Here is a 13,447-nt window from a genome sequence, read left to right on the forward strand (position 1 = left end):
GGGATGGGCGTGATGTTATGTGGATGATGCGGCTCGAATTCAGTGTGGTGAAAAGCCCCAGAGAGGAGATGTGCTCTGTGTTTGTGTAAGCATCTCACTGAGTAAGGAAGGGTTCAGGGTCTCTCCTGGGAGCCCTGCCAGAGGGTCCACAGGATGAGTTCTCGCCAGGGCTTATATCCATGGGAGTCTGGGTCCCGCTTGTGCAGAGGTTCAGCGCCTGGAAGAGGAAATGCAAAAAGATCTTTCAGATGGTATCTCGGATCATCTCAACCCTCAGAGTGAAGCAAAGCTCCTGAATATCAATTGTTGATTATACTGCAACTGGTCTCTTCTGGTATTCTTCATCACCAGCCCAGCATGGGTAGAGCCACTGCCACTTTCCCAGCTGAATGACGTAGGATGCTGCTCTGAGACAGCAAGGCACCTCTGGTATCCTCAATGACGAGCTTTATAGATGCGTTGGGGAGTTTTCTGTCTGTGTCCACTCTTCCTGTCTAAGTTCCTGAATCTGAGACAAAAGGATGGGGGTTTTCTGCCAAATCAGTATGTGGAGGGAGAGGCAGGAGCCAGGGGAAGGTGCCTGTGGGAAGGCAGGAGTTGTGTCTTTTCCTGTAGAAGTTTTATCTTCCCCTATAGAACTGGCCTTCAGTAGAGTGGAAAAGTCATATCTGCCTCGTTACACCACCAGGGACCTGCCGTTGTGGATTATCGTTTGGGTTTTTTTTCCCCCTATGTATATTTAGTTCCTTGGGAATAGCAAGGTTGTGAGGGAGTGGGAAGGGGAAGAACAGGACGTGGATCTCTCCATCCATGTGAGCTGGGCTCTGGGAATAGCCTCTGGCCCCGGTTAGGATGTAGGCTCATCCAAAGGTCATTGTTTATAGTCATCTTATGCAAGGAGGGCTGGGCTGCATGTCCTTGGGGATGGGCAACCACTCGCTGCAGCATGGAGCAGAGTGTCCTTGGCTCTGTGTCAGCATGGAGGGTTTCCAGTGTTGGCTGGTGTGGGTGAGCTCTCGTTGTCCGCTGAAGATCACTCTTGGGCAAAGTGAGCACAGTGCTGTGCTAGTCCTGAAGAAACCTTTCAAAAGTGACTGGGTGGGAAGGGACAGAAAGAGAATGAGGCTTTATACTGGGGCCTGTGCAAGTGTACTGCTGGGGCCTGGTGATAAGTCAAGGTTTGGAATTTGTACAACATGCTGCCTCTTCCAACTACTCACCAGTCTCTGGGATCTTGGTAGCATCTTTCCCTTAGTAAGAAGCTCACTTAAAATATAACAATTCTCCTGCTTTACTCTTTTCTTCATGGTGGTTTATGGTAGTAAAGTGAGCAGGAAGCACCTCTGGAACATGTTGGGTCACGCCTAATGGATTTGAGTCACCATGTCTACATCTCTTGGCCAATACATGCCAGCAAACCTGCTGCTGAGAGTCCTGGCACCTCCGGTGACCTGTGGCCTCACTGTCTGGGTGCTGGGTTAGTTTCTGTTCTGCAGCCCTTCCTTGCAGGGAGCTGCTCAGCCCGTTTTCCCAGGAGTCAGGACCCAGACAGCAGCCGCAAAAGCCTGGACTGGGACTTGTCATAAATCCAAAGACAATAATGGATACTGCAGAGCCCATAATCACTCCAGATAGTCATGTTTCTGACTCTGATATTTGATCTTTAAGGCAATGTCTCTCTGCAGGACCATTACGCAGGCTCTTTCTCTCTCCCAACCTTCCTCCCTCCTTTCTCCTGCTGCAGTGTGCTCTGGCACTTTCTTAATCTTTAGAGGCAGGACATGGATATAACAAGACCCTAAATCCTGGTTAAGCTTATTTGAAGCCTGTAAAATGAGTCGATGGGTCTGAGTCCAGTTCCCAATGGGGCTGTGCCTGTTTGGTGGGGTTCAGGGTCCCTCAGGGGAACTCTTTGTGAGACAGGGGTGGGCTGTCATACCCTTCAGCACGGGACCACTTTTCATTTCATACCTGCAGGGTATCATTTGGTCCTGGCACCCCTCTGCTTTACTCATGGAGGCATCAGCAGTTTGTACCCATCTGCTGTGCTGGTGTTAGAAAGAACCTCTTCTCTCCCTTCCCTGCTGTGCAAATGGTGCTGGTGAGGAGTAGCCATTAGGCAATGGAGGGGTTTATTGTCACCTTCAACTTACGCAGAAAAGTTGTCCCGAGATTAATGAGAGCTCTTATTTCCTGTTGGCTCTGACCCAGGCTTTTACAGTGATTGCTTTTGTGAGCTTGCTGGACAAAGCTCAGCACTTGGGTCTCCTGGGGACACTTTTGGAGTGGTGACTCAGGGGCAGGGTCTGTCCAAGCTGGCTGGCTCGTGGCTGGTTTGCATGGCAAAAGGTGCCACACCATGGGTATCAGGGCAGTCTGTCCCTGTGCACCTTCCCAGCGCTGCAGCAGGTGCCCTGTTGCTGGCACCCAAGTTAGGACAAGCTGGGGTAGGGTACCAACATGTTGTCTGGGTGTAGGCACCACCAATGTCAGATGGCCTTCCGTGACCACATTGCTCTGCACCACCATCCTCCCACCAATAGAGGTAATGGTTGGAGTAAACATCACAACGTTGTACAGCCCCTTGCTCCTGGTGAGTTTGGTGCTCTCCAGCTTATCCCAGCCCTGGGAGCTGTGGCAGGGGTTAATGGTGAGGGCACAGGCACACAGCATCACACTGGCACTGGTCAGCTGGACTGGTCTGGGAGGGAAGGAGGATGCTAAGGAGTGGGGTTGGGAGTTAGTCTTTCTTTCATCTGGTCATTGGAAGTGCAAACATGGGGAAATGTGAAAAGAATGGATTGATGTATTATTATTTTTGAAAGCATGTTTAGCTTACCAGGGAGGAGAAAGGGGGGAAGGTTCTGCTCTCTGCAGCCTTCAGGACACCACTGGCATTGCAGTGCTGGGATGTCCCCTTCAACAGAGACACCAGAGCTGGCAGCAGTCACTGGGCCTGAATGGCTCCTGGGTCCCTCCTTTAGCCAATTTTGCTGATTTACCTTTTCCTGTAGCTGTTTAAGCATCACCTGTCAGTGTCTCCTCAAGCTCAGACTCAATGATTTAATCACCCACTCTCCAGGCTGGTCCCCCACCTGAGTCACTCCCCTCCTTCCCTGCCTGGGTGTTGGGAGCCATGGGAATGGTGTCTGGGTGCTTCCTACACCTGCTATAGGGCAGTCTGGGGTCTGCAAGACCATCTGTAACACACTTCTGCCTGCTGGGTAATTTTAAGGTGTTTTAGAAATACTAGTGAACCAAACTAAATCTGCAGTCCCCCGGGAGGCGCAGAGAAGGTTTATTCTTCTCCTTCCTCCTCCCCATGTGAAAGGAAACTGGAGCACAGGCAGGAGGCAAAAGCTGCAGAGAGCCTGTGGCAGAGCCAGTAATGCAATCTGCTGGGCTAGAGATCCTCTATTTTATGTAATTTTCTGTGCAAATATGAAATGAATAGAAGGGATGTAAAATACACTGCTCTGATCTGCAAGCATTTTGCTGAGGGTTAATGGTTATATAAACCAAAGTGTAATGGAGAACCAAAGCTAAAACCTTTCTAGAACTGTATTACAGGGACTGGCAAGCTGGGATTTTGGATTAATCTGAGTGTGGATTGTCTTTTTTTCCACTCTTAGTCCCAATTTTGCTTTTGCATGTTCATTTCTGGTAAATGAGGAGTTTGCTGCATTGGTCTGAGGCTGTTCTGTAGCTTACTGTGTGTGAATGAAATGCTGCTTGAAAAGCTTTGGTTAATGTAAGAGCCCTGAACTTGTGTTTATCCCCAAATTTCCTCCATGGCTCAGCTCCTGGTACTGGTTGCACAGTTCAGGAAGGCACTGCAGATTAGCAGCATGTTGCCAGTGTTACCTTCTACACATGATTTGTGTCAGACCATGCAATAGATCTATTTCAACTTCTTTTGGATGCTGTTTGTAAAGTCAGTAAAAGGATTTATTTGAGCATAAACCATTCATAATCTGACCCAAAATAGGGTAGGGGTCATGCTACAACAGCAGATTGTCATTATGTGTTTATATATGTGTTTATATGTATGTATTGCAGCAAGGTTGGTTTATTGGTAAAAGAAAGGTGTGAAACCTCCTGGCATAAGCATGGGGAGGGGATCCAGCAACTCTGACTTCTCGCTTACTTTGGATTACCAGTAGCTTCAGGAAAGGTGCTTTTAAAGTTTCCTGCCTTCATTTCTCCAGATAGAAGTGGGCATCTGAATTTCTCAGGCTCTTTTGAAGCTGGTATTGTACTCACAAAGTCCTGCATGTGTAGCATCACTTGCTGTCTGCACTGCCAGTGAATTTCCCATCTCAGCCCAGTGGTTTTGATCCTACTGAGGGGCTCGGTGCAGTTGGGAGCACCTGGTTGTTGAGGATGGGATAGAGATACCCTCCTCTGTCCCTGCAGGACCTTTAGGTCTGTATATACACCCTATAGATATATGAAGAACATCCTACTTGTCCCTGTAACTGAGCCTTTAGTTCACAAAAATGCATCCACCTCTTACAGATGGTGACAGCTATTCAGTGGCATCATGGACAGTAGGTTTGGATAAGCCAAACCCAGGTGGCCCCATGGTAATGTGGCAAACACACTCTACACTTGAGCTGGGCCAGAAAACTGCCGTGAGCATCCTGCTGCCTCGTGACAGGGGTCTGGGAAGCTTTGAGGGCTGTGAGCAGTTAATGCTGTGTTGAGTTTCCAAGGGTTTCCTTGAAAGATGAGACCTGCAGCCTCCCCCTCTTTCCTCCCCGGGAACAGGAGGTGACCATCTGGTAGCAGTTTAGAGAAAGGCAGCGCTCTCAAATGGTACCATTGTATGGTGTGAAATAACCGGGGCCTGGCTGCCCCGCTCCCATAAGGCTCTTATGTGTTGGAAAACCCCAGACCAGCTTTCTGTGCCTAAGCAAGCAAGCAAATATAACCCTGGGGTCACAGCACCACGTGAGGGGCAGGGGATGCTTAATGGGAAGCAGTTGGGTGCTGTGGCCGTGATGGAGCCTCAGGTTCCGGTTGTGAAGCAGGTCCCAGAGGAGGCAGCATCCCTCACTGTTTATTCTGGTCTCTTCCCGAGCTCTGTGCACAGAGGTTTCCTTGTGCCTTCTCGTCCCAGTTTGCAAGATCCCTAAAGAGCAGCATTAACTGGTGGCGTGTTATCTGCTGGTGCCTGGCTGTGGGGTGGCCAGGAAGATGCAGTGACCACATTGCAGACATCTCCAGCACTGCAGCACAGAATAGAAAGACACATGAATATTTTGCTACTTCTCAAGCCCTGTGCCTGCTTTGGGGAGTGTTCAAGCCTGGGATGAAGACATGCATTTCTTTCCCAAAGTGCCTGGTTGGCAGGGACCACATTTAGGTGAAGATTGTGTGTTTGAAGGAATTGCTGCCATTGTGGACAGCCAGCAGAGCTGCCTGCAGCCAGTGCTATCTCAGAAAGCCCGTGCCTCTCTCATCTGCCAGGACCATGGTTGTATGATGCTGAGCAAAATGCCGCTACTTCAAGAGTAGGGTGCAAAGATCTGCTCCCCAAAGGGACACTGCAGGGAGCAGTTCCCAGCCAAGGCACAATGCTTCTGGGCAGAGATTGGCAGGGGAAGAGGTTACATCTGAAAGGAAGCACTTCGAAATCATATTTTGGGGCTTTCCCTGCTGTGGGAGGGGAGATGCTGCCTTCAGCAATGGTGGATTGAGCCAGAGCTGCCTGAATCAGTTAGAAGGAAGCGGGTCTTGATGGTAGCACCGTGCTGTGCTCACACCCCATGGTGCACACACCTCCAGAGGAAAAGGAGGAAAGAGGCACCTCTGCCTCTAAAAAAACGCCAGGCTGCCTCTGGCCGGAGCCAGCATATTGGATGCTGCTGGTGGGGATGGGGAAGCCTTGCTGGTCCTGAAAATCGCTTGGAAAGTTACGTAATGGGGATAATCCTGCAGCAAGTCCATCCTGGGCCCTGCTCAGGGATGGGACACTTGGCCCAAGGTGTCAGGGACATGCGGCTCTGGAGCCCCACAGGGACCTAAGGCATTAGCTACAACTGCTGGGGTAGGACCCAGCACTGTGGGGTGGGAGCCGGGTGCGGGCCCTGCGGCTCTGCCCTGCCTTCGGCTCCTGTTGTTGAGTGGATCCGCCAGCTTCCCTGCAGGAAGCTGGGAGGAGGGTCATTGGAGCAGAGGCTGTTTACTTTCCTTTCTTGGCTCTGGGCAGGACAGGCTATTTTTAAGCTTTTTCTCTTTTTTTGAGAGTTGTTTTGCTTCCTGAGGTCCTTCTCTTTTCTCTGTGCAAGGAGCAGGAGAGAGGCAATGATGAGCAGAGGAGCTGCAGCCGTGCACCAAAGGACACCACTATTGAAGGTGGCGTCCCTGAGGATCATGTTTGTGGCTGCAGGTCTCTGTCTTGGAGGTGGAAACACAAACTCTATTAGCCACAGGCCCCCTCCTTTCTCGTGCCTGGGATGTTTGACCTTCTCCAGACCACGCTGGACTCAGGGCAGGGGCCACATGTGCCAGCAGGACAAGCTGGGAACTGGAATCCCTGTGCAACCACGACATCCCATCCTGCAGAGAGCCATGGTGGGGAAGCTCTCGGGTTGTCTCCTGGCAAATCAGTGACACTGTTGGGGAGGGAATGCCATTGGGACCTGGGGATCCTTGTGATCTTGCTGTCAGGAGCTGCCAAGCCATTTCTAACCCTCACATGGGGTGATAATTCCTTACCCAGCCCCTGGTACCTCCTTACTACCCATTGGGACCACAGCTGGAATGACTGAATGGCTTAATTCTTCTGTGGTGTAATCGTGGTTTTCCAGCTCTTCCTTAGGCTTTTTGAACCCCTTTGTGTCTGGACTTCGACCTTTTTCTCCTTTCTGCAGCAGGGTGCAGAGAGACCTGGAGTAGAGCCATTTTTGGGTGTTGTGTTCAGTCCAGCCCTTCGATAAGGCAGGGGATGGCTGTGCTCCAGAAAGACTGTGCTGGTGGTGTTGGGCAGGTTTACCCTGGGCTTGGGGCACTTTGAGAAGTCTGAAGTCAAAAGAAAGGCCCATGTGCAGCAGCTCCAGCAATGCCATCTGGTGACCCACCACTCAGTCACTGCTGCCACCATTTCTTTAGCAGTAGCTAGTGGCATCAGAGGAGCTGAGATGATGGAGGTGGTTCATGCCATGAACCCTGCAAGTTCATCCAGAGCTCATTACTGGGTCAAAAAGAAATCCCCAAACCACTTGGTACTGAGAAATTTCCAGGGTGATGTTCATTTAGGAAAGATGCTTGACTGTTTCCATTGCTGTTCGGTTCCTTAAGAGCATTTTGCTTCAAACTGTTCCTCCAGATGCATTTGTCATGAGGTTATTGGGCTGCTTTATTGAAGGGAATAAATGGAGGCTGAGCTGCAGGAGTGATGAGCAGGTTTTAAAAGCCTGATGTGGACACAACTGAGACCCCATCCATTGGGTTGATGGCAGTGCCTGGCCAGGCTGTGTCCTCCACTGCTCTTGCCTGCCCGGTGCTGCTCAAGGCCAGGGAAAGGCACCCCATTAGGCTGCCCCTTCCTCTCTCTTTGTTTTCCTGCAGAATGCAAACCGGGCTTGACTGGTGTATTGTTTTAAAATTGGGATTTCAGGGAAAAAATAGCTAAAATGTCATTTTCTGCATTAAGGGTGTGATGAAGAAGGAAAATGATAGAAAAGTCTGTGCTGGAAAGTCTGAGCTCCAGCTCAGTTTTGGAGATGTGGGAGTTACGGACACGTTGGAACAGCTCTCAAATGTGGGAATTTTCTGAGTTGATTGTTCTGGGGGTGCTGAGAACTGAGACTTACACGCAGACCTGCAGTGCACAAGATGTGCCAAGCACAGACTGCAGGGCAGAGATTGCTGCAGGGAGCATCTCTCCTCTGCAAGCGGTTGGTGACATGGCTGGAGAGCTCTGTGTGACTCACAAAATAGATAAAATGGAGGAAAAACATCTTTATTTTACTTCACTGCCTCCCTCCCTCCTTCTACCAATGGCTGGATATTTTGGAGATGCAGGACAGGCCTTCCTGTGTGGCTTGTCCAGCATGAGAGCCCCAGCTCCAGGGGTCTGTATTTCCTCACCATCTCCTCTGAGAGCTGCTGCCATGGGATGGGGCCACCACTGTCCCCAGCTCCTGCTGCCCAGGATGGGATGGAAGCGCTGCCTGTCCTGCCTGGAGCAGGCGGGTGTCAGCAGCTGCGTTTGCAATTGCTGGTGGAGCAGAGCCACATGGACATCCCTGTCCCACCAGCTGGACGCAGCCGTGCCACATGGCTCCCCTCCAAGGAGGACGTGTCTGAGTGTCCCTGGGCCCCCTGGCCCTGCCCCAGGAGTCAGAGCAGCCCAATGGATCAGAGGAGATGCTCCCTGTGTGGTGGCTCTTCTCCAGCTCCACCACAGGGGTGGGTGGATGTCCCGGCATGAGGGAAGGCTGTGCTCCAGTCTCCCCCGTCTCCTGGAACCTGGAGTCTCAAGTCCAGGGGTTTAAAGGCTAAATCTTACTGGTATTATCCTGCCGATGTGAAGGATGGGTGGACTCGTTACTGATGCTTGTACTGGCTGTTAGCAGCATGGCTGTCATCATGCTGAGGCTGTCACCATGTGGCTCAGCCTTGCCTCATGGGGACTGCTTTGGGACTCGAGGGCTGTGCCTCATCCTGCCCCAACCCTGTGCCTGCCTGGGTACTGTGGGGCATGGGGGGGTATGGGTAGCCTGTGGTGTTTGGATGGGATCTAGTGGTGGTTCTCTGCATTTCCCCCCCTTCCTGTGAAGTTCTGCCTTTTGTTTCCACCTGGCTTCTGGGCTTAAAGGCTTAAAGTCCACTTCTTTGAAGAGGACTGGCTGGGTGTGGGAAGGGCTGTCTGGGGGACACGTGGATGTCCAGGCATGAGTCAGGACATGGTCAGGCAGCTACTGGCCCTTCACTGCATAGCTGGGATGGGAGCATCACTCCATGGATGGAGGCTTCCTTCAGTGATGCTTTGTGCCCCGAAGCTGAAGTCTGACACCAGTGTCCCTCCAGTTTCCATTGACATGCTCCTGGCTTGGGATGCTTGGGGGATTTTTCATATGTAGCGTGCCCAGCCCCGGAGCTCTGTGTGCTGAGGGGGACCCGTGTGATGGGCAAAGCTGAATGACGGGCGCTTGTCTGAGTGCTGCTCCGCTGTGCAGGGTTACCTGTGCGTCTGCTCTGCTGCAGCTGGGGCAGATCCTGCACAGTGCGGGGGCTCGGTGAAGGCAGCACCACTGCCTATTCAGATGTAAATCAGAACGTCCAATCTGATGCTGCGTGTGTCTCTCTTTGCCTGTTAACTTCTCCGCTGGTAAAATGGGGATGATGATGTTTAGATTTTAGGATGTCCCTAAGGCCTCCCAGTTGGCCTCTTCGTTGTATCAGGGTCTGATGTCAGTGTTCTCAAAGCACTTCAGTCTTTGTCTGAGGTGATCTCTAGGTTTGTTTTTAAGGATATGGGCTTCTGTGTTTGACACCTTTGGTTTTCTTGCTGCATTTAAAGGGATTTGGTACTCTCCTGGGATTGTTTTCCTGTTCCCAACTTGGATTTTCCTGGCAGCACTCACTGGGAAGCCTGTGCTTATGTATGCATCCTTCAGATGGGAGAGGGAAAAGGAGGTGTTGGGAGTTGAAGCAGTGGCTGCCCCCGAGTCCTGTGCTGTGCTCTGTCGTGCTGCACTGGGGCCCTCTGAGCATGCATGGGATGAGGGCAGTGAGGAGATGGTTTCTGCTCTGGGGTTGAATTTCCTGGCTCTGGTTCCAGTTTTGTTACTGGGTTTGTAACTTGTCTGAAGAAGCAGAGCCCAACTCTCAGTCTCCACCTGCTTTAAATGGTATTATGAACCCCCATGTGAAGGAGTAGAGATGGGATTGTGAGCCTCACACAAAGCCTCTAAGTTTCTCTTGAGATGCTCAGGTGGATGGTAACTAAATTCTGAACTCCTTCTCATGTTTTTCAGCTCTGAAAAGATCTTTTGAGGTCGAGGAGGTAGATCAGTCTTCAAATTCCTCCACCCCGCAACGACGGACCCCGAACCCTCTCCTCAGGTCCACTGTATCCAGCTCCACACAGAAGTTTCAGGAACTCGGCGCCAGGAATTCGGAGCCACTCGCCCGACATGCGGACCCCACAGGGCAAAGATCACCCAAGCCCTCTCTGAGGAGAGTGGAGCCTTCCGGACCCAAACTGCCTGAGCCGGTGTCCAGAAGAACAGAAATCTCCATTGACATCTCTTCCAAGCAGGTGGAGAACTCCACCTCAGGGTTGACGAGGTTTGGCCTCAAAAGGGCAGATGTGCTGGGGCACAAACCCCCCGAGCCCACGCCAAGGAGGACTGAGATCACCCTCGGCAAGCCCCAGGAGCCGGGTCTCCGGAGGGTAGAAGCGCCACCATCAAAGATCCCTGAGATGCCCCAGCGAAGAGCCGAGGTGGCCAATGTTCCTGTGCCCGACGTGGCCACCAAGCGCGTGGAAATTCAGGTAGCCAAGGCCGCCGAGGTGCCAGCCCCACCAGCGCGGCAAGTGGAGAGCTCGGAGCCTCCAGTGGCCACCCAGCCTCCCCAGGCAGAGCCAAAGCCACAGCCTGTGCTGATGGAGAGCCCACCAAAGAGAGAAGAAGGTGAGTACAGCTCCGGGCAGCTGCTTGGGTGAGATGCTGGCTGAGGCTCAGAGCTCATGTGGGGGTGCTGAGCACTGGGTTCTGCTCTTTCAGCTCCGGTGGTGATGCCTTGGATCTGTGCTCAGATGTGTCACATACATGGTTGTTATCTTTGGGTTTATCCTGGCTGAAAGAACTGTCAGTTTGAATAAAAAATGCTATCAAGCCTATATGGAGATTAAAAAGAAAATGCCAAAAGTCTGGGTGCTTGCAGAAGATGACAGTTGTGCCAGCTCAAGCCCCGTGGGCAGACCAGCCTGCCTGCGCAGCATCTAGAGCAGGCTCAGAGGTGCTGGAGAGGTGGTGGTTGTGGAAGTGTGATGGTTCGTTGTTTAGTGTTGAAGTGTGTGGTTGTTGTGATGGTTTGTTGTTTAGTGTTGTTGCTTATGGTTGTGGGCAGAAAGCGCCTCCTCATTAGGAGGAGTCAGTGTTTTCTTGGCCGTGGAGCCAAAGTCTAATAACATCATGGACCAGAGCCACTATTAAACTGGAGTCCTGGCTTATATTAGCTCTCTCTTGTTTCTGATTCTGTATTAAAGCCAGCTTCCCTCCCCCGACAGCCTCATTTATTCTCCCTGATGTTTTGGACATTTCTTTTCTCCCTTCTTCTGGCCTGTTAATTCTTTTTCCCATTACCCACGAGCTCTCTCCTGTGGGATGCAGCGGTTGGCTGGAGGGCACCACCTCTCACCCACCCCTGCCTCTCCCTGGGGTTGCGGGTTGGTGTGTGGTGGCCGAACCAGGAGCTGGGAGGTCCATGCCTCGCCTCGGAGCAGGACCATGCGCTCTTGTCTCACCCTGCCATGGGATAGTCCCTGCTCCTGTTCCATGGGCATGGCAGTCACAGGGCAGTAATGGGGTCTGTGGAGAGGCCAGGTTTTGGGGTGTGTGCATGGTCTAAACCCAGGAGTCAGTGGTGGAGCTGATTCTGAACTCAAGGCTGAAGTGGGTTTCTCCCACTGTGCATGTGTATGGCTTAGGTGTGGCTTCTCTGAGCTGGGTTTTAAAGAGTGGACAGACGCCTTCATCAAGTGTCAGGTTGGTCCATCTCCAGCTAGGCATGGCTGAGCTCTAAGACCCAGCCCAGTGATGGGGTTCAGCCTGGGCCTCCCTTATGGGTTCTCTCTATCCCCAGCTGCCATGTGCGTGGTGCACAGGAGGCCCATCTTCTCCCATGGGTGGGTGCTCAGCCTCATCCTGCTGGGTTTGGGCTGCTCTAAGCTTCCCAAGCTCTGAACTGAGGACAGTTGGGCACTTTAAGAGCAAAAGACCATCTAAGCTGCTGAATGCCCCAGCTGCCTGGGGACAGGGGCAGAGGGAGGCTCTTTGCATCAAAAGGACTCCAGAAGCCCAGGACAGCTGCTGGGGATGAGTTTTACCCCAGAGCCCAGCTGTCTGAGGCTTGCCTTGCAGAGTGAGCCAGCCCTTGCTCCTGGTACAAAAGGGGTTTTCAGTCTAAATGCCTTCAAGAAGAGCCAGGAGACCAAGTTGTAGGGATAGGGAGGGCTCTGGCTTCTCCTTCCTCTGTGTCATCATGAATGTACAGCTCAGGGTCACTGCCAAAGCCTTCATTCCCTTCCCAGTCATCTCCAACGTCCTCCATCACGATGACTTGCAGCTCCATGGGCTGCTCCTATGCAGGACCCTGTTGCAGAACATTCCTCCCTTGGTCCACAATACCCTCTGTGGGGTGATGCTGGATGTGTGGATGGCATCTCTCGTTGTTGCTGGGAGACCTCAGGGAGCCCTGCAGGTGGATGCAGGCATGTTGTTGATGCTCACCGGCTCCACTACAGCTCTGGCCCCCACCACAGCCCCCTAAGTGAAAACCTGGGCTCCCTGATGTCTGGTGTGAACTCCTGCTCCCTCCTGCTGTTTGCAGAGTTTGGGGCACCCAAGAGATGCTTCCATGGCACTGGATGCCCCTTGATCCCGATGCTCGGTGGCACTCCAGCACAAAGAGCTGAGCAGGGGAGGCAGGCAGCTGCCTGTGCTGGGACCTGCCTTCCTCAGCTGCTGGCTCAGCTGCCTTGTCCTTAACCCCTTGTCCCGCTGCTGGAGGTATGCAGGAGAGTGTGTTGTGCAGGAAGAGGCTGGTGGGAGGAGGAGGGCAATGGCAGAGCTTGGCAGCTCAGAGCAAACCACAAAGGAAAGGAGTAATTATAGCACCAAGCTTCGTTAGGGCTGTGCGGCTGGTGGCGTGGGCTGAGCCTGCTCCAGAGCCATGGTTCTCGAGGTGGAGGAGGGCAGGAGGTGTCTTCATGGGGCAGAAGAGCAAGAAATATTCCTCCCCATCCCTGTTCTCCCTCTCCTGTGCTCCCTGGGGAGCACTGGCTGTGCTTTTGCAGGTTTAACATGGAGTTGGGCCATTGGTGATAGGGAGATATGGGACAGAGGTGTGCGTCATGGGTGTGAGATACCAGCACACTAGCATCCCGGGCAAAGCTGGACTTCGTGTCCCCATGGTGGCTGGTGCTGCCCAGCTGGGATGAGGGGATGTGATGGGATGACCAGGCAATGGAGACTGATAGAGTCAGAGTCATCCAGAGAAACATGAGCAGGGTCATGCAGTGGCTGTAGGCAAGGGGAGAATATGCAAAAGGCAGAAAGAGGCAGAAGCAATTAAAAATAAACATGAAGTAGAAGGTGAGGGGAAGTGCTGGTTGTGACCCACAGCCTTGGGCGCTGCAGGAGTCTCTCTTCGGTGGGTAGAATTTACGAGTTTCTGCCTGGCAGCTGGGTCCTGCCTTGGTGACCCT

General features: G+C 52.4%; 1 protein-coding gene across 1 annotated transcript; it reads left to right on the forward strand.

Annotated features, from left to right (window-relative positions):
• Window positions 1-743: 743 nt before the first annotated feature.
• LOC104404281 (septin-9-like) lies at window positions 744-10,649 on the forward strand (the record flags this gene model as incomplete). The annotated part of the gene is made up of 2 exons (XM_010012672.1): window positions 744-846; window positions 9,990-10,649. Coding segments are annotated over 2 exons (763 nt in total), but the record flags the coding sequence as incomplete, so codon positions are not given.
• Window positions 10,650-13,447: the final 2,798 nt, after the last annotated feature.

The sequence above is a fragment of the Nestor notabilis genome, unplaced genomic scaffold, assembly GCF_000696875.1.
Source record: "Nestor notabilis isolate BGI_N333 unplaced genomic scaffold, ASM69687v1 scaffold22194, whole genome shotgun sequence".
Lineage (NCBI taxonomy): Eukaryota > Metazoa > Chordata > Aves > Psittaciformes > Psittacidae > Nestor > Nestor notabilis.